Source organism: Gorilla gorilla, chromosome 23, assembly GCF_029281585.2.
Source record: "Gorilla gorilla gorilla isolate KB3781 chromosome 23, NHGRI_mGorGor1-v2.1_pri, whole genome shotgun sequence".
Taxonomy (NCBI): Eukaryota; Metazoa; Chordata; class Mammalia; order Primates; family Hominidae; genus Gorilla; species Gorilla gorilla.
In genome coordinates, this window is record NC_086018.1 from 3,705,908 (window position 1) to 3,728,031 (window position 22,124).

General features: G+C 39.1%; 1 protein-coding gene across 1 annotated transcript in view; it reads right to left on the minus strand.

The window, feature by feature from the left end:
• LOC129529646 (putative tyrosine-protein phosphatase TPTE) overlaps nt 1-15,840 on the minus strand; it is a 41,735-nt gene extending 25,895 nt beyond the window's left edge. Inside the window, exons 1-5 of the mRNA XM_055375383.1 lie at nt 15,698-15,840; nt 13,263-13,319; nt 11,990-12,043; nt 11,406-11,459; nt 1,857-1,916 (exon numbers count right to left, since the gene is read on the minus strand). Of these exons, the coding sequence (XP_055231358.1) occupies nt 1,857-1,916; nt 11,406-11,459; nt 11,990-12,043; nt 13,263-13,319; nt 15,698-15,840 (368 nt within the window). The remainder of the gene's footprint in view (nt 1-1,856; nt 1,917-11,405; nt 11,460-11,989; nt 12,044-13,262; nt 13,320-15,697) is intronic.
• Between the last annotated feature and the right edge of the window lie 6,284 nt (nt 15,841-22,124).

Here is a 22,124-nt window from a genome sequence, read left to right on the forward strand (position 1 = left end):
TTAACTTTTCAGTCCAAAGACAGAAAAGGATAAATGAAGGTGTGTCAAACAACGTGCATTAGAACAAATATATTTACTAATATCAGAGAAATCAATGATGGCTAGTGTTAAGTGTGGGAGGGGAGAAATGTACACTTTGCATCTTGATGTTAAAGCACATATCAATATCAATAGCGTCACAATCATTCCCTTTGACACAGAATTTCCACTTCTGAGAATTTATAACAAGCAAATAACCAACAATATACGGAGATTTAGCCTCAAATATATTCATTTTTGTAAGTTAAAAACTTGTAAAAAACTGAATTGTTCAGCAATATCTGACTATTAAATGAATTATAGCACATCTACACCATGAAATATCACACAACTGTTACAAATAATGTTGTAAGTGCACATGAATATATATTAACAAAAAAATATAGCCATGATGTCATTAATAAGGTTATTTGCAAAAGAATAAGTATGGTCTCATATCTGTAAACAAAAAAAGTGTATGCTTAAAGAACTTAGAAGTGCATGCATCAAAGTTTAAGAATGACTAAATGTGGGTAGATTTGTTGATTGTATTTTCAGATTTTCCTTAATGAACTCTTACGTTATTTTTAGCTTTTAGAATAAAACCTATTTACAGAACTACAGAGTTTTCAAAGTATTTTTGCATGTTATTTTCATTTTATTACTAATTTTTTAAATACAATATCCAGTACATGGATTGCATAATAGCCAGTTTACATTTGAATAATCTGAAAGTTAAAGAGGGTTAGTGACTTGCCGAGTATCAGGTGAATGAATGTATGATGCCAAAGCCAAGCACTGATTCCAGCTTTTACTATAAATCCAATATCATTCCCCTGTTATGAAACACCAGCATTTCTCACAGGGACTACTGCAAATTCCTTCTATATCTATGTAATGAGACTTTGTAATTTAAAAATAAAATAAAATGAAAACCTGCTTTATTTTGTTTGGAGTGGGGAAAGAAGGAAATGCTTGCCTTGCTTAATCGGTCTAATTTTGTTTCAGCCCTGGGCAGCTCCATTACAGAAAACGTATAGCTAATCTGCAGACACACAGTTTAATTCAGTGGCAAATTCAGGGTAATTTGAAGAACTATTTTTATTTGCCCTCTTTGTTTCCAATCTTTGTTTAGTCACCAACAGCTTACAACCATGGTGAGTTAACTTCCTCTATGGCAGTACTTCCTCTCCAGCATTGACACAAGCTGGTGAATGGTTATACAACTGGGCAAGAAAGAAGCAGAAGAAAAATCTCCTGAATATGTCTGCAGTTCAGACACAAGCCAGTCTAAGAATGTATTGTTTCATTACAGTGAGTACATGATAAAATGCCTTCAGGTCAGTGCAACAGGAAGTACTCTAGTGAGATTAGAAACAAATAAGAATAAAATCCCAACGAGCATAAAGAGGTCTTTAGTCAGCAAAATATGTTTGCTTTTGCTATCAATACTATTTGCTCATAGGCAAAATGTACAAAATTGGGAATCACACCATATCCAGTAAAAATGAGAAACGTTCACTATTGATGAGTTAAGTAGCATTCTGCATTCCTGTTTTTTTTAAAAAAAACTTTTAATGGAATTAATTTCCTCTAAGAATACTTTTTACATTTTCAAGCTAGAAGAACATTTATTTCTGAATGGATGGAATTTTTTTTTCAAAATAATACTTGTCTAAGAATTCAACTGGAGTAAATACGGTGTACCCTCCCACCCATACATTTTGATATCTTTCCATAGTTTCCCTTTTTGCTTCTTGCCTCAGCGGAAGCCCTGTTTAACTAAAGGTAAGAGATCCATCAATGGCTCCCTCCTTTCAAACTTCAAACTGACTTACTCATATGAAGCAACATTTTCAGCATCTTCAACTTCAAACTTGGAAAGTCGTGCTAACACACTTTAGCCACCAAAAAAAAAAAGCAAAAATATATCATTAGATATTTGCTACACAAAATAGTGATGAAAAATATATTTGAATAACAAGAATCCCATGAATCTAAAGGATATAGTAAACGTGACTTAGCTCACTGGAAGACCTAATATTTAAGAAAGAAAATTACAATCATTAACCAGAAACTCTTTCCTCATGGATACTCCCAACACTGAATTTTGCATATTTTTATCTTCTTTTCTGTCTCTGTCTCTTTCTATATATATGTATATAAAGATATATAAAAGAATATGTATATGGATATATAATATATAAATAATATGTGTATAGACATATCTCAAAGACATTGTGGGTTTCATTCCAGACCACTGCAATAAAGCAAAAACTGCATTAAGCAACTCACACAAATGTTTTGGGTTCCCTGTGCATATAAAGGTTATGTTTACCCTACACTGTAGCCTGTTAAGTTTGCAATGGCATTATGTTCAAAAAACTTATGTGTATACCTTAATTAAAAACTACTTTATTGGTTAAAAAATGCTAATGATCACCTTTTGCTGGTGGAGGGCATTGCCTCCATGTTCATGGCTGCTGACTGATCAGAGTGGTGGTTGCCAATGGTCGGAGTGGCTGAGACAATTTCTTAAAATAGGACAACAATGAAGTTTGCTGTAGCAAATGGCTCTTCCTTTCACAAGTGAGGATTAAGTGGTGAAGCCATCAGGTCCTGGACTTTGTTGAAAGCCTTTTTATTACTGATTTAATCTCATTACTTGTTTTTGGTCTGTTCAGGTTTTCTATTTCTTCTTGGTTTAGTCTTGGTAGGTCGTATGGGTCAAGGATTTTGTCCACCTCCTCTAGGTTTTCAAATTTATTGTAGAGTTGCTCATAATAGTCTCTAATAATTATTTTTATTTCTGTCATTATCTGTTATGCGGTCTCTTTTTTTGTTTCTGATTTTACTTATTTGGGTCTTCCCTTTTTCTTAATTAGTCTAGCTAATGGTTTGTTGATATTTTTTAAACCTTTTTGTTGTTAACCTTTTGTAATTTTTGCCTCATATTTGTTTATTTCTGTTTGGTCTTCATTATTTATTTCCTTTTAATAATTTGGGGTTTGCTTTGTTCTTACTATTCTAGTTTCTTGAGGTAGAATTGTTCAGTGGTTTATTTGAAAGTTTTCTAGTTTTTTTGATCCAGGCATTTATTGCTAAAAATATACTTTTTTTTTTATACTTTAAGTTCTAGGGTACATGTGCACAATGTGCAGGTTTGTTAGACATGTATACATGTGCCATGTTGGTGTGCTGCGCCCATTAACTCGTCATTTACATTAGGTATATCTCCTAATGCTATCCCTCCCCCCTCCCCCTACCCAACAACAGGCCCCAGTGTGTGATGTCCCCCTTCCTGTGTCCGAGTGTTCTCATTGTTCAATTCCCACCTATGAGTGAGAACATGTGATGTTTGGTGTTTTGTCCTTGCGACAGTTTGCTGAAAAAATGATGAGTTCATGTCCTTTGTAGGGACACGGATGAACCTAAAAACACATTTCTTAATAACTGCTTTTGCTGCGTCCCCTGTTTTGGTATACTGTGTTTCTAGTTACATTTGTTTCAAGGAATTCTTAAATTTCATTCTTAATTTCTTTCTTCACTCACTGTAACTCAAGGGCATGTTGTTTAATTTCCATATGTCTGTATAGTTTTGAATGTTCCTCTTGTTATGAATGTCTAGTTTTATTCCATTGTGGTAAGATAAGATACCTGATAGAATTTCAATTTTTAAAAATTTGTTGAGACTTGTTTTGTAGCCTAACATACGGTCTATCTTGGATATTGTTTCATGTGCTGATGAAAAGAATGTGTATTCTGGAGCTGTTAGGTGAGATGTTCTGTATATGTTTGTTATTTATGTCCATTTGGTCTATGGTGGAGTTTAAGTCTGATGTTTCTTTGTTGATTTTCTGTCTAGATGATTTGTCTAATGCTGAGAGTGGGATACGGAAGTGCCCAACTCTTATTGTAATGGGGTCTATCTCCCTCTTTAGATCTAGTAATATTCGCTTTATATATCTAGGTGCTCTGGTGTTTGAGTGCATACATATTTACAATTATACACATATTACAATTATATTTCTTGCTGAATTGAACCCTTTATTATTACATAATACTCTTGTTTGTCAATTTTTATGGTTTTTAACTTGAACTCTGTTTTGTCTGATACAAGTATAGCTATCCCTGCTCACTTTGGGCTTCCATTTGCATAGGATATCTTTTTCCATCCCTTTATTATCAGTCTATGTGTTTCTATACCGGTAAAGTGAGTTTCTTTTAGATAAAATATAGTTGGGTCTTATTTTTCAATCCACTCAGTAAGTCTATATCCTTCATGGGGTATTTAATCTATTAACATTCAAAGTTATTATTGGTAGGTGAGGAGTTACTTCCAATGTTTTATTGTTTTCTGGTTGTTTTGTATATGTTTTATTCCTTTCTTCCTGTTTACTTTTGAAGTTGGGTAGTTTTCTGTAGTGATAAGGTTTCATTCCTTTCTCTTTCTCCTTTATGTATTGACTCTAACAGTGACTTTTAAAGTTTTGCATGTTTTCATGATGGTGGTTATCATCTTTTTACTTCCAGATGTAAGACTCCCTTGGGCATTTCTTGTAATGTTGGTCTAGTGGTGATGAATTATCTTGGTTTTTGTTTATCTATGACAGATTTTATGTCTTCTTCATTTGTAAAGGATAGCTGTGCTGGCTATAATATTATTGGCTGAAAGATTTTTTTCTTTCAGAACTTTGAATGTATCATCCCATTCGCTTCTAGCCTAAGGTTTTCCACTGGGAAATCAGCTGTTAGTCTAATGGGGATTCCATTATAAGTGTGTTACTTTTCTTTTGCTATTTTAAAAAATCTTTGTCTTTTGATTTTTCACAATTTGCCTATAACGTCTGGGTTGAATGTATTTGGGGTTCTTTGATCTTCCTGGAAATAGATGTCTAGCTCTCTCTCAAGAGTTAGGAAGTTTTATGCTATTTTATTAAATATGTTTTCCTCATATTTTCTCTACACTTTTCCTTCTGGAATGCTCATAATATGAATATTTGATCAAATTAATGGTGTCCCATAAATCCTGTAGGCTTTTTTCATTCTTTTTTATCCTTTTTTGCCTGTCTGTGTTATTTCAAAAGACTTGTCTTCAAGTTCAGAAATTATTTCTTCTGCTTGTTCTTGTGTCTGTAAAGCCATTGATTGTATTTTTTCATTTCATCCATTGAACTGTTTAGCTTTTAGGGCTTCTGTTTTGTTATTTTTATGATATCTGTATCTTTACTGAATTTCTCTTTCACCTGATTTCATTGACTTGTCTATCTGTATTACCTTACATCTCACTGAGTTTCCTTAAGATTATTCTTTTTTCTGTCACATCATATGTTTATGATTGGGTTCTATTACTGGATAATTATTATTTCCCTTTGTAGGTGACATGTTTTCTTGCATTTTCATGGTTGCTGTGTTTCTAAATTGATTTCTATGCATCTGGTGAAAAAGTCACCTTTTCCAATTTTATGGAGTAGGTTTACTTGTATGAATTAATTTGTATGAATGGGTCTTGGATGTCAGTTCATTGGGGTATACCGGCCTTGGTTCTACATGGATGCAGTAAGTGTAGTCTCCATGTAGTTTATTCAGCTGTGATCCACACTAGTAACATTTGCAAGTTACTCAGTGGCCTAGGTTAAGGAAGTTTGTAGTGATGGTGGTGCAGCCTTGCCAGGGGTGGGCTCACTGGGCTGTTTCTCAGGGTAAGGGTGTGTGCAGGCATACAGTGGGTCAGAAAACTTGGAGTATGGCTTTATGCCGCTGGCCATGGTGCCATCACTCTAGCCAGGAACATGGGGATGCAGTTGCTCAACCAGGGCATGACTTCCAGATGTGCTTTGCAGGACAGTTTCTCAGGCCCAGGATGCAGGCACACAGCTGTTTGCCTGGCTTGGAAGCATGCATTCCAGGAGTGGCCTGAAGGGCTGTTTCCCATAACTGGTATGTGGGTACACAGCTGCTCATCTGGCCTGGGGGCAGTCTGCTGGGGGAAACTCATGGGCCAAATATATAGGTGCATAGCTGCTAAGCTGGACTGAAGGTATCTTTGCCAGGGCTGGCCAAGAGGGGTGTTTCTCAGGCCTGGGATACAGTCAAATGACTTCTCAGCTGTCCTAGATGTGTGTCTGCTGGGGGTAGTCCATAGAGCTATTCTAGCTCAGGATGTGGGCACACTGCTGCTCAGCTGGCCTGGGTGGTGCCTGCCAGGGGAAGCCCTGGGGACTGCTTCTATGAGCCAGGATGTGGACACGAGGCTGCTCAGCTGGCGTAAGGGCATGTCTTCTGGGAGTAGCCCATGGAGCTCTTTCTTAGGTCCAGGACATGGGCATTCATGGCTGATTGGCTGGTCTGGAGGTGCATCTGCTGGGAATGGATACAGGAGTATTTCTCAGGCTCATCCAAGGTTGCACAGCTGCTTAGTTGGCCTGGGAGTGTTTCTGTGGGGGGTGGCCTAAAGGGCTCTTCCTCAAGCTGGGACATAGGTATGTGGCTGCTTAGTTGGCCTGAGTAAGCTCCCAGGGTTGTTTCTCGGCCCTGAGACTTGGGCATACACAGTTGCTTGTCTCTCAAGTCTGAGACACAGGTGCAAGGCCCACTTGGTGGTGTGCCTGCTGGGGGCAGCCTGTGGGACTGTTTCTCAGGCCCTTATTAAAAGCAGAGGGCTACTGGGCACGCCAGGAGCATGTCTGTGGTTGATGGGGCCCGCAAGGCTGTTTCTCAGGTCCTGAGCATGGGCTCATAGTCACTCTGTTGACCTGCGGGTGTATCAGCTGCTCAGAGGCTTAGGGGCCTCTCCCACTTGGGAGAGGGCATGTAGTGGTTTGGCTGTCTTAAGAGTGAATTTACCCTGGATGGAACTGCAGATTATTCCTCTGTCTGGAAGTGTGGTGGTGGGGGTTGATTTCCCTACTCTGCATTACTTGAGTTACAGCCAGTCCTGGGACCAACCTCCACACAGCTGGGATTGTGGCTTTAACCCACCCATGTGGGCTTGGTGTACTGAAGATAAAGCTCCAGTGCTGGAGAGGCGCAGTGGCTACTGGCCCCCAGAGAAGGGCACACTCAAGAGATGACTCTGTTCTCAAGATGGTGCTGTGTTGCTGCAGCTTAAGTCTCTGGGGGTGGGAAGTCTTCACCTTGTACTCCTAGTCCAGGACATGCAGCTGTGTCAATTCTTGGCAATACTCCAAACTGGCCTGAGGGCTTGCAAAGACTGTGAGATTCTCTTGTTGTAAAGACTTTGTGTTTGTGATGGCAGTGGGGCTGGTGGGGATCTTCTGCCTACCTTCACCCTGCAATGAGAAGTCCCTGCTGTGTCTGGGCCAATTCAATCCAGATGGGGCAGAAGCGGCTGCACAGGCTGAGTGCTTCCGTACTATGGCAACTTTCAGTCACCACAGATGTGTCTCCACTCCTTTGCTGCACTCCAGGACTATCCCTTTGATACTCTAATCAAATCTTAGATGTGTATTTCTTGCCTCGGTTCTTTCTTGTAGGGGAGATGAGCACCAGACATCTCTAGTCACCCATCTTGCTTGATTTAGCATAATTCGTAAGGGCCCCAGGATTTTCAGAATAGTCAATGATTGTTGGCTTCAACTTAAAGTCACCAGCTTCATTAGCCCCTAACAAGAGAATTGGCCTGTGCTTTGAAGATTTGAAACCATGCATTGACTTCTCCTCTCTAAATATAAAAGTCCTAGATGGCATCTTCTTCCAATAAAAGGCTATCTTGTCTACATTGAAAATGTGTTGTTTAGTTTGGCCACATTCATCAGTTATCTCACCTAGATCTTCTGGATAACTTGCTGCTGCTTCTGCATCGGCACTGGCTGTTTACCTTGCACTTCTATGTGATGGAGATGGCTTCTTTCCTTTAACCTCATGAACAAACCTTTTAGTGTCAAGCTTTTCTTCTGCGGCTTCCTTACCTCTCCCAGGCTTCACTGAATCAAAGAGAGTGAGGGCCTTGTCCTGGATTACGCTTTGGCTTAAGGGAATGCTGTGGCTGGTTTGATCCTTTATCCAGACCACTACAACATTCTCCATATTAGCAATCAGACTGTTTTGCTTTCTCAACATTTGTATGTTCACTGGAGTAGCAGTCTTAATTTTCTTCAAGAAGTTTTTTGGCTTTTCTGTTTTGTTTTGTTTTTGTTTTTGTTTTACATTCACAACTTGGCTGAAGTGGTGCAAGAAGTCTAGCCTTCCTCACAATCATTTCTAGCTTTTGGTTTAAAGTGAGAGACATGTGACTCTTCCCTTCACTAGGACACTCAGAGACCATCACAGGCTTATTAAATGGCCTACTTTCAATATTGTTGTGTCTCAGGGAATAGGGAGGCCCAAGGAGAAGGAGAGAGATGGGGGAATGGCTAGTCAGTGGAGCAGTCACAACAAACGTGTCATTGATTAGGCTTGTCATCTTAATATGGACATGGTTCGTGTTGCCCCAAAACAATTACAATAGTAACATCAAAGATCACTGATCACAGATCACCATAACAGATATGATAATAAAAAGTTTGGAATATTGCAAGAATTATTAAAATGTGACAAGAGACACAAAGTGAGAACACGCTGTTGGAAAAATAAAACCAGGAGACTTGCTCAATGTAGGGTTGCTACAAACCTTCAGTTTACAAAAAAGTAATATCTGAGGGGCAATAAAATAAAGCACAAGAAAACAAGATATACCTGCATATACACACACATATATGTATATATAAACTATATATGTGTATATATACATATATATGCTAAAGGATATATACATATATGTTTACATATATATACACACACATGCTCATATATATATTAATGGATATATATATGACTACTGATGTTATTAATTTGGGTCAGTGCTAAAGAATATATCTATATATAGATATGTATATATAGATATATATACACACATTTAAATATGCACATATGTAGACATGTATATAGATATGTGTATCTATATACATATGTAGACATATGTATATAGATATATGTATATCTATATACACACATACAGATTTATATATCTATATATATTACATATATAGCTAAAAGATATATCTGTATATATACACACACACACATATACATGTGTGTTATGTGTGTGTGTGTGTGTGTGTGTGTGTGTAGATAGATCCTTTAGCACTGACCCAAATTAATAATGTCAGTAGTTTTCAATGACACCACCATTGAAAGGTGAGTTATATCAAATATATATCAAATTAGTGAAAGACTACTGATGTCATTTTATCCGGGCCAGTGCTAACGATTAAAAATGTACACTTCAGGTCAAGTGACTTCAGAGACATACTTTTCTGGTTGAAATTATGTACAATTGCTCTACATTTATAAACTGGCTGAACTCTGAAAATGTATATGTCAGTGATTTGGAATCTACTATTAATATATCATTTTTTCCTAGAAGAAAATCTTATATTATGTAAAGGTGCTCTTGGGCCTTAAAAAACAAACTAATGAATCACAATTTAAGTGCAGTTCTTTATTACTTCATTTGTGAGTGAATTTTACCAATCTTAATATATGCCTCTCTTCTTTCTCTCCGTATTTTGAAATCTCACCCATCATTGATGACTCTACCACACATTACTCTTTTTAATTCAATGAGGTAATAGCTAAAGGATTAAAAATGAACATAGCAAGACTCCACATGTTATCCTAGACTTAATTTTCTGATACAAATTAGTAATAATTATTCTCCAATTTATAATCTAGTTCCCCTGAAAAATGGACATTAATCAGTTATTTATTTGAAACATGGTATTTAATTTTTCTCTGGAAATGAGGTTTTAGAGGTTTGTAATGAAATTTTTTGGCCTGTGAAAAAAACTTAATGAATCAAGTTTATATACATTTCTTTACTCCTAAACCTAATCTCCAAGTTACTGTTTCTGGCAAAATTTACATAAAATCAACTTTAGTTTGTAAACACCCACCTTGCTCACCCTTGTAATTTTCTGCCTTCTCACGTTCAAATACCACCAGTAACTCTTCACCAATCATGGATGTCTTTCCTGCCCCTCAGATAGGGTTAAGTAACTACAGACCCAAGGCAGGGCCTCCATACAATCTGATGGCTCATGACTGTAAACCCAGCAGTTTGGGAGGCTGAGGCGGGTGGATCACGAGGGCAGGAGTTCAAGACCAGCCTGGCCAATATAGTGAAAACCTGCCCCTACCAATAATACAAAAAATTTGTCTGGCATGGTAGCACATGACTGCAGTTCCAGCTACTCAGGAGGCTGAGGCAGGAAAATCGCTTGAATCCAGGAGATGGAGGTTACAGTGAGCCGAGATCACGCCACTGCATGCCAGCTTGGGCAACAGCGAGACTTCATCTCAAAAAATAATAATAATAATAGAAATACGTTTTAATTTGCCCATGCCTCCAACGTTCTATAAAATAAATTCTTTTAAAAATTTATTTATTGGCTTAAAAATCAATACTACATACAAAACTCACATGCTATTGCTTAATGAGCAGCTAAGAATTCTCACCTAGATGTTTCCTTAATCAGCCACTGATTAAACACAATCCTTTTATTCCTTCTGTAAAATCTCATTCATTTTGCAAGGTTTCTTGAGCATTACACTATAATTAACTTGAATCAGGTTTTCCATATTACTTACACCTTTATGATTTATTTCCAGGAGAGGTTTTCACATGATTGGGAAAACCCTCCACCACCTCCTTCCTTTCACTGATCATGCTAGTCTCTCCTGCCCATGAGACACAGTGAAGTACCCGCACACCTGAGGAAAGCGGCATCCAATGAGGTGGTGGGTTTGGGTTGGGTCTAGGCACCAACCTCACATGTGGACAGAGCTCTCGAGTGTGTGGGACAAGTCCACGTTCCATTAGCTCCGTTCTTTCTTTCCCAGGGCTTCACTACTCCTTATTGGCTGCTATCTCCTCCATGTTGCAAATAGGATTCTCTCCTTTCTTGGAACACTGTGGTAGGGTCTCAAACTCAGGAAACCTGAATCCCTTAAAAAATTGCCTACCAGAAATTGAGGGTGACAAATACACTAACAGGAAGAAGCAGCTCTCCTACGAACTGACCTCCTTATACAACTCCATCAAAAAAAGGTGCAAAGTTATCTACAAATGCTACAATGAGAAGAATTGGAAACCCTGTTAAAAAACACTCTGTATGGCCATGCAGGCTCCTGAGAGTAAATTCCACAAATGTCCATCTGTCTCCGTGTTTTGTGTTTCCATTTTGTGCATGGGTTTGTTTGTGTAAATGTCTTGACAAAAGTGTGTATGGATGAAGATGGATGGATATATTTGTGTATGTGCTTGGTGTGTGTATAGCTCTATGCATTCTTATGCATACGTGTGTCTTCATGTATTTATAACTCACCTTTCACTGATAGGTGACACGAGGGCTGCTCCTTTAAATTCACTTGTGTGTGGGCTAGAGGATGATAAAAGAATACAGTCAGATAGGAGATGCAATTCTAAATTTACTTTTTTGGAAAATTAGCTTTTATTACTCTAGACAGAAACCAATGAATTCCTGTCAGAAATCTGAGTCCCATAAAAAAACTGCTTAGTAGGAACTAAGGGTGGCAAATACACTACAGGAAGAAGCAAATCTCCTATGACCTGCTCCTTTTTATAGAACTCCACCAAAGAAGGATGCAAAGTTACTAACAAATGCTACAATGAGACGAATTGGAAACTCTGTTAAAAAAAAAAAATCTCTATGGCCATGCAGGCTCCTGAGAGTAAATTCCACAAATGTCCACCAGTCTCCTTTCTCTTTGGTCTATGTTTCCATCATGTGCATGGATTAGTTTGTGTAAGTGTGTTGAAGAGACGTGTGGATGGATGGATGAATGGATGGATGGATGGATGGATGGGGTATACTTGCTCATGTGCCTGTGTGTCTATAGTTCTATGCACACTTATGCTGACGGGTGACTTTAACTATTTATTACTCACCTTTCTTTCGCAGGTGCCTCCTCGGTTGCTCCTTTAAATTCACTTGTCTGTGGACTAGTGGATGATAAGGGAAAACAGTCAGAGAGGAGACATAATTCTGAATGTATATTTTGGAAAAATTACCTTTCATTACTCTAGACAGAAACCAATTAATTTCTGACTATTCATGTGTATAGCACTACTGGAACCTGGAATGTCTTTTCCTCTTTATTAGAAATGAGGATTTATATGGCGACAACCAAAATCTTAGGCGGGGGAAAATAGTAATGCTTCCCGATTTAAGTAAACCTCTTTATTATGACCTCAGTCCCAATATGTGACAGCTTTGTGGTGGCAGTTATTTCAAACTCAACTCCAATTTGTAGGTAGTCAGCCCTCTTATTCCATTCAATGTCCTGCTTAAAAGGCCCTCCATTAGCTCCTTATGTTCACCCAGCATGGTGGTTTCTCATGTCCCACAAAAAGGGTCAGGTAACTAGAGGTCTGACACAGGGGCACAATCCAATAGGATGGTGATTTGAGGTTTGGAGCACCAGCCTCTGTGGTGGCAGGGTTCTGGAGGGTGGAGAACACCTCTAAGGCTCATACCTCTGTTGCTTTCTGCTGAAGGCTTCACAGTTCCCCAAGTACTCCTACCTCCTCCTCACTCCAAACAGGATTCTCTCTTCCCTGGGCCTACTCTGGTATGTCTGGTACACAAAAAATCTGCTTTTCCAAAGCATTTGCCTGCTACTTACTAAGGGTGACAAGACAGTAACAGATGGAAGCCTCTCTCTATAGTCAGTTTCTTTTTTTCTAAACAATGTAAAAATGTGGAAGTTATCTATACATGATACAGTGAGATGATAACCTGTGTGAAAGAAACACTGTATTATCATGAACACATCTGAGAGTTAATCCCACTAATCTCGGTCTCTTTCTCTGTCACTGTTTTGTGTGTGTGTGTACAACTTTTTTTTTTTTTCTTTTTTGCAACAGTTTCGCTCCTGCTGCCCAGGGTGGAATGCAGCGGCATGTTCTCAGCTCACTGCAAACTCCACTTCCCCAGGTTCAATCGATTCTCCTGCCTCAGCCTCCTGAGTAGCTGGGATTAGAGGCACCTGCCACCACACCTGGCTAGTTCTTGTAGTTTTAGTAGAGACAGGGTTTCACGATGTTTGCCAGCCTGGTCTCAAACACCCGACCTCAGGGTATCTGCCTGCTTCAGCCTCCCAAAGTGCTCAGATTACAGGTGTGAACCATTGCACCTGGTCATGTGTACATCTTTTATAACTCACCTGTCATTGGGGCCGAGCCAATGATGACTCCCGCCAGGTCAGTCGGATCGGGACTAAAGGACAAATATGGTCAGAGTCAGACACAATGCGTAATTCTAATGTTTTGCAACAAATAGCTACAGTTAGTCTATGTGTCATTCCCCAGTTACACTTTTATTATTCACATGTATGTATATCACTAAATTGACCTGGGATGGCATTTGTCTTTTTATTAGAAATGAGGTTTCATATGCCAACAGTGAGCATTTTAGGCTGTGACCATAGCGATGCATGCAGATTAAGTAAGGGTATCTACACCTCAAGGTGTAACAGCATTTTTGGAGAGCATTTAATTCTAGTTCAAATTTAGTTCCTGAGTCTCCCTTCTTATAATCCCATTTGAGTTCCTCATTCTCTATCACCTCCAATCACCTCCTCACTTTTCACCCATCCTAGTTTTCTTTGGTGCCCAAGAGTTGCGGCCAAGTAGCTGGAGGCCTCAAGCAAGGGCTCCATCCCATGTGAGAGTGGGTATGGGCAAAGGCAGTCAGCCTCACATAACGGTAGAGCTCTGGAGGGGGTGAAATAATTCCAGGGTTATTAGCTCTGTTCTTTGTTTTGGCTGGGATTTCTCTGATCTTTGTCCACTCCTATCTCCTTCTCCCTGCAAGCAGGATTCGCTTCTCCCTTGGTTCATGCTACTAGGAAAGTCTCATTCTCACAGAAAGGTAATGTGACAAACACTAACATAAAAAGTCTCCCTCTATGAGTCCCTCCCCATTTTCCTACCTCCATCCAAAAAACAAAACAATATTGCATACAAAGCTCATTCTGAGAGGACTCTAGAAATAGTTTCAAGGGAACTCCTTGTTCCCATGGATGCTTGTCACACTCAATAGCCCTACTCAGTCTCTCTTGTGTGTATGAATGAATGTATGTATGTGTTTGTATATGCATAGATACATGTATAACTGTATTCCTTGATATCACATGGTGCATTGGCCAGCCTACTAGAAGGTACTCTCAATTCACACACAGGGCCATGCCAAAGAAGTTAACATGTACATACTAAGACAACATGTAACTTCCTAGACTTAAGGTTTTCAGTTCAAAATAATTCCAACTGCTTTTGTTTTGGTTTTTTGTTTTTGTTTGTTGTTGTTGTTTTTGGTTTTTTTGAGACAGAGTCTCACTCAGTCACCCAAGCTGGAGTGCAGTGGCATGATCTCGGCTCACTGCAACATCTGCCTCCCGGGTTCAAGCAATTCTCCTGCCTCAGCCTCCCGAGTAGCAGGGACTACAGGTGCCCACCACCACACCCGGCTAATTTTGTATTTTTAGTAGAGATGGGGTTTCACCATGTTGGCCAGGCTGGCCTTGAACTACTGATCTCGTTATCCACCCGCCCTGGCCTCCCAAAGTGCTAGGACTACAGGCCTGAGCCACCGCACCCGACCTTCCAACTACTTTTCAACCTGTAAATTGCCTTACCCTTACAGAAGTCATGTGTGTATTTGGTTCTTTGGAATCTACCATGCCATTTACCCTACACATCATACTTTATATGATTGCAGCACATCTATCTAAGACTCACTGACTCAAGAGTTCACCAAAACTCTGTACCACTGGAGCTGGCCAATGCACGACAGACAGCCTTTTGTGGGTGAATTTCTTTTAAATTCAACTCCACTGTGTAGGCATTCCTCCTCCTAATCCCATCTATGGCCCACTTCCTGGATCTCTCCATCACGTCTTTCCTTTCACCCATCATGCTAGTCTTTCCTGTCCATGGGACACAGGCAAGTAGCTGTGGGCCTAAGGAAGGGCTGCATCCAATGAGGTGGTGTGCTTGTGTTTATGTTTTAGCACCAACCTCATATGTTGACAGAGCTCTGGAGTGTGAGGGACAAGTCCATGTTCCATTAGCTCTGTTCTTTTCTGCCCAGGGCTTCACTGCTCCTTGTCAGCTGCTATCTCCTCCATGTTGCAAACAGGATTTTCTCCTCCTTTCTGTCAATCTGGTGGGCTCTCAAACTCAGGAAATCTGAGTCCTTTAAGAAGCTGCTTACTAGGAACTAACAGTGACAAATACACTAACATAGGAAGCAGCAGCTCTCCTATGACCTGCTCCTTTTTATATCACTCCGTTAGAAAAGGAAGCAATGTTACCTACAAAGGCTACGAGGAGAAGAATTGGAAATCCTGTTAAAAACCACTCTCTATGGCCACGCAGGCTTCCCAGAATAAACTCCACAAATGTCCGGCCGTCTGTCTCCTTGTTGTATGTTTCCACTGTATGCGTGGATTTGTTAGTGGATGTGTTTGAGAGAAGTGTGTACGGATGGATGCATGGATGGATGGATGGATATATTTGTTTATGTGCCTGTGTGTGTGAATACTTCTATGCTCAGTTATAATTCGATAAATAAAGACACACATATGCATAACTCACCTTTCATTCATACGTGCCTCTGGGTTCACTCCTGATAATTCATTTGTGGGTGGACTAGAGGATGACAAAAGAATACAGTCAGACAGGAGACACAATTCAAAATTTACTTTTCTGGTAAAACTAGCTTTCATTACTCTGCACATAAACCAGTTAAGTTCTGACTATTCATGTGTATAGCACTATTTGGTTCTAAAATGTCATTTTTTTTATTAAAAAGGAGGATTTATATGATGGCAACCAACATCTTAGGCTGGGGAAAATAGTAATGCTTTCAGATTTAAATAAACCTCTTTATTATGACCTCAGTCCCAATGCGTGACAGCCTTTGTGGTGGCAGTTATTTCAAACTAAACTTTTGCGTGGAGGTAGTCAGCCCTCTTATTCCACTAAATGTGCTGCCTCGAAAGCCCTCCATTACTTCTTCACTTGATTGTCTCTCTTGGTCCACAAGTACGATAAAGTAACTGCAGGTCTGAGTCAAGGACACAATCCAATATGATGGTATTTGGGGTTTTGAGTACCACCCTGTATTGTGGCAGAGTTCTGCAGGGTCGAAAACATTTCTAGGGTTGTTAGCTTTTTTCTCTTCTCCTGAGGTCTTCACTACTCTCCGTCCCTGCTGTGCTTTCCTGTTTCCAAAGAGGATTCTCTGCTGTCCTCAGCCATTATAGTAAGGTCTCACATACAGGCAGTCTGAAAATTAATTTTTATTTTTACTCAAGAGTATCAGACAGACTAGTAAGAAAAATCATTCTTCTTTTTATGTGGCCATCTTTTATCTAAATTCATTCAAGACATAAAGTCACCTTCATATCGTATAGTGAGATCACGCAGACACATGTGTCAAAAGTTTTTTGTTTTTCCATTAATGCCCTTGAATGGGAACTTCCCTAATCTCAACCTTTATATTTCTCTGCAGTACCTGTGGGTGCATGCCTTGATTTAATATGAATGCATATAGGTATATATAAATGGTATATAATCGTTTCCTCCCTTGTTCATACATCCTTATATCTATATTGATTTATTTCTTTTTCTTTTTCTTTTTTTTCTTTTTTTGAGGGGGAGTCTCCCTCTGTTGCCCAGGCTGGAGTGCAGTGGCACGATCTCGGCTCACTGCAAACTCTGCCTCCCGGGTTCATGCCATTCTCCTGCCTCAGCCTCCTGAGTAGCTGGGACTACAGGCACCCGCCACCACACCCAGCTAATTTTTTGTATTTTTAGTAGAGATTGGATTTCACTGTGTTAGCCAGGATGGTCTCGATCTCCTGACCTCATGATCCACCCACCTTGGCCTCCCAAAGTGCTGGGATTACAGGCGTGAGCCACCGCGCCCAGCCTCTATATTATTTCTGTCTCACAGTTCACTGACAGCTCCACTCCAGGGTACTGATTTGAATTTAGACTTGGCAGTGCTACAGAATTTAAATATATATATGTATCGTCCAACACCAATATGACATCCTGGACTTCACTTTCTGGTTTGAATTACTCACAAGCGATGTTTAGTTCTTTACAATTGAACACAGCACAAACTAAGAATTTGGTGGTTTACTTTATTTCAAATTCAGCTGCAGTTTCTGTATACAAATCCCCTTGACCCCATCTCATTTCCTGACACTAAAATCCCTTCATGAGTGCCTTGTTTTTGCCATTATAGGTGTCTTCTCTGCTCTCACACAGGGTCAAGAAACTGCCCCATACAATGTGATGATGGGTGTGGGCTTGCAGTGTTAGCCTCACATGGTGGTAGAGCTCTGGGTGTGAGGAACCCTGCCAGGGCCATTAGCTCTGTTTCTTTTCCCTAAGGGCTCCACTGCTCCCTGTCCACTGTTACTCGCTTGTTGCTCTGCATAGCATTTTCTTCCCTTGGTCCACTCTAGTATGTCTCATACACAGAAAATCTGACTTTCCTAAGTATGTGCCTGCTACTAAGGGTGACAAGACAATAACAAGAAGTTTCCCTTTTTTGCCCTGTTCCTTTTTTATCCAATTTAATCAAAAAGTTGGATAAGGGGCCTGCAGGGCCTATAGTGAGGAGGTTTATAAACAGTGTAAAAGACATTCTGTATGGCCATAGATGATCCTGAGTGTAAGCACATAATCTTCATCTTTCTCTCTGTCGATTCTCTCTCTCTTTTCTCTTTCTCTCCCTTTCTCTCTCTCCCTGTGTGTCTAGATAGACAGAAGTATGTATATCTACATATATATTTCTTTAAATATTTGTGTATATATATTTTATAATTCACATTTCATTGGTGGTTCTATCATAGGTCATTGATGTCAATTCTGTATGCAGGCTAAAGGAATATAAAAGTAGATAGTTGGACACACATGTAATTCTAAACTTACTTTTTGAATCAAACAGCTACAGTTACTCTACGATGTACTATCTGGTTGACATTTAAATATTCATGTGTATATCACTAATTCGAACTAGGTGTATCCTTTTTTTTAGGTGGAGTCTCACTCTCACTGAGGCTGGAGTGCAGTGGTGCCATCTTGGCTCACTGCAACCTCCGCCTCCCAGGTTCAAGCAATTCTCCTTCCTCAGCCTCCTGAGTAGATGGGATTACGTTCATGCACCACAACACCTGGCTAATTTTTGTATTTTTAGTAGAGACAGGGTTTAGCCATGTTGGTCAGGCTTGTCTCAAATTCCTGGCCTCCAGTGATCTAGCAGTCTTGGCCTCCCAAAGTGCTGGGATTACAGATATGAGCCACCATGCCTGGCCAGTGGCATTTATTTCTAATGTAACTGCAGTCTGTAAGGAAACATGCCTCTTACCCCATCTAAATTCTTGATTCCTAAGTCCTTCTGTCACTTCTTTACTTTCACCCATCATGGCTGTCTTTCCTGCCCAGAAGATATGACCATGTAGCTGTAGGCCTGAGTCAGGAACTCCCTACAAAATGATTGTGGGTTTGGGTTTGGAGCACCAGCCTCACATGGTGGTAGAACTCTAGAAGGTGAGGAACCCATTACGGTTTCATGAACTCTGTTCTTTTTGCTGAGTGCTTCACTCCTCCCTGTCACCTGTTACCTCCCCATTGCTCCATATAGGATTCTCTCTCCCTTTGGCCCACTCTAGTAGTAGGAGAGTCTCATAAATGGAAAACCTCAGAGGTTCCTAAGGGATTGGATACTACTAACTGAGAGTGACAAATATACTAAGAGGAAGAAGCATCCCTTTCATGACTTCATCCTCTTTTATCCAATTTGGTCTGAAAAAAAAATAGAAGGTTATCTATAGATCCTACAGTGAGAAGATTTAGACATAGTGTCAAAGATACTCTGTATTTCCAAGGATACGCCTGACAGTGAATTTTACAAATATCAACTTCTCTTTCTCTTTCATTGTTTTATGTTTCTGTGTGTGTATGTGTATGCATGCGTGTATGTTATGTGTATATATGTATATATACACTTACTTGTATATAAATCTTTGTTTCTCATTCACATTTCATGGGTGGCTCTATCATAGGTTACTACCATCAACTCAATTGGCTGTGGGCTGGGGAATTATAAAAGCATATTACTCAGATACAAACACAATTTGGACTTACACTTTTGGTCAAATAGCTGCAGTTACTCTAGACAAGAGTCTACCTGCCAAGGAATGCCAAAGATTGCCAGCAACCAGAAAAAGCTAGCAAAGAGGTATCAAACAGATTCTTCCTTATAGCCTTCATAAAAAGCCAACCCTACTGACAACCTCAATTTCAGATTTCTAGTCCCTAGGACTATGAGATCATTAATTTTTGTTTAAGCCACTTGGTTTGTGATACTTTGTTAAAGCAGCCCTAGAAACCAATATAGCCTAACCTGGTAGAATCTCATACACAGGCAATCCAACAGTTTTCTAAAAGTTTTAGCTACTAGTCAATTCAGCTAGGAAGAAGAAGTAGACTTCTTGTGATCTACTTATCTTGTATCCAACTAGACCCAAAAAGAAAAGGATGTTACATACAGAAGCTGAAACTACCAGTGCTTTAGAAACAGTGTCCAAGAAACTCTATAGTTAACATTTGTGTGTATCTTTATGAACATACACACACATAACACCTTTCACTGATGGCTCCATTATAGGCTAGTGATATCGTTTCACTTTCACTGAGGACTCCATCATGGGTTAGTGATATCACTTCATTTGGGTCAGAGCTAAAGAATTAAACTAAATTGTACATAATCAAATACCATGTGAATTTGTAGGCTTAATTTTTATTCAAATTAGCTACAATAACCCTACAACTAATAAACTAGCTGTTCTGAAAAAACAAAACGAAACAAAACACATGCAATTTAGCCATTTGGAAACAATAGTGACCATCCCTGCCTGTCTCCATAGACAACAACAGCAACTACCCAGGAGTAGTTACAGTAAAATTAGGAGAGCATTAGGCTGGCTGATGAAAACAAGGAAGGGCTGAAGAGCCATCCTTGGGCCTTCACTCCTCCACCTGCCTCCATCTCCAAAGCCCAGGTTACAAACCAGAGAGATTGTCTCCTCCAATGCTGCTTTGTTCAGGAGCTTCAAGGTGATATAGTTGTTTAATTAAACAAAATTTTCCCTGTGGTTGCCTCTGTACTTGAGTCCTTATGCAACAAACTGCAAGCTAACCTAGTGTGTAAACTAACAGCATAATTATGAATAGAATATACACTTGTAACAGATAGCTGTGTCTCAGTCAATTGCAGCAGCTGAGCTTCAGTCAATTGCGGGTGGCTGACTGATTCAAATAAGACAAAACATCCAGCTGTAACCAGTTGTAAACAACAAAGCTGTTTCTGGACCTCACTTCCATTTTCTGTCCATAATGCTGTCTGGCCACGTTGCCAGCTTGCAGTTCTCAGAACTTGTTCTCGTTCTAAAAGCTTCCCAACTCACGAATCATTCTTGCACTATTAAACTCTTAAATTTACCTTGTCTAAAGTTTTTCCTTTTCACAACCCAGAGGAGTTGCCTGGTCAGTGTTTCATGGTTTCTGAGACTCTCTACCCTGGGGCACATCACTTCTCTTCATTTTAAACTTACTGACAATGACACAGCTTACGTCCTAGATTTCAGTGAGACTGACTATATAATTCCTGCCCAAACCAGGACACTTTTGAAAGGAAAAAGTGGGTGCTATTAATAATTATGTTGCAAGAACAGCAGCAGACTGAGATTGTCCTTCAGTCCTTCCCCAATACAAATGACCAGAGTAGCCAACAGCCACAAAAAATCTGAGTTCACAAACCAACATGATTAGATATCTGAGGAATACAACTACTGAAAAAGAAATACAACAAGCTGAACAACAGCATACCGACTGTAGCAAAACTACTGGAACACACTGACCAAGATTTTAAAGTAAGCATGACAAATATTCTTAAGGATAAGAGGACACAAAGGAAGATGTTGAAACATGAAATGAGAATGGGAGTCGTAAGAAAAAATAAAAGAGAAAGCCTTAACTGTAAAAGTATGACTGTCAAAAAAATATAACTTGTTGAGGGATAAATAGTAGTTTGGATACATGTGAAAAGCTAATTAATTTAGAGTTAGAAGATTAGATTGAGAAACTTACCCAGAAAATAGTAGAAAAGAATAAAGAGAACATACTAAAGAAGAATGTTATGGAGGATAAAAACAGCTATCTAACATCTAGAATATGAAAATCTAAGAAGAAATGAAAACTAAAAATGCAAAATAAAATGTGAAAATTTATGATGATAAATTTCCCAAAATTCAAGAAAGAAGAAATATATCAGCTTTAAGTATCTAATGGAGACAAAGAGAAAATTCTAACACCTTCTAGAAACAGCAAAAGACCTATGAGGGCACAAGGACAGACCAACATCATAGCTCTCTGTACCATAAAGAAAGCTTCCACAGGATAAAGTCCACAGGATCAATATCATATTGCTGTTCTCTGAATATATTGTAATATGATTAGCTTTTTTTAAAAAACCCACATTTGAAACTAAATTACACATTACTGAATGCCTCTTATGTTAAAAGGGAAATCATGAAATATTTTAAATACTAAGAACTGATTTATAATAACATGACAAAGTTTGTAGGATACAATGAAGCAATATTTAGAAGAAAATTTACCAATATATAAGCATTAATAAGAAGTCAAGATGGTTAAAAGCAAAGAGTACACATTTAAGTAGAGATGTTGGAAAAGGAGCACAAGGCAAAGTCTATGGAGTAATAAGGAAGCAAAACATAAGGAGGTAAGCATAAGTCACTGAACTGGAGAAGAAAAAACCGTGGAGAAGATTAACAAAACAAAAGTGTGTCTCTTTGAAAAGATTACTACAATAGACGTGTGGCAAGAATAATCAAGAACAAACAGAGTGAATATCCAAATAAAATGTACAAGAAGGGAGCATAACTGGAACACAACTAAAATTTTTTAAAATAAGATTATTCAA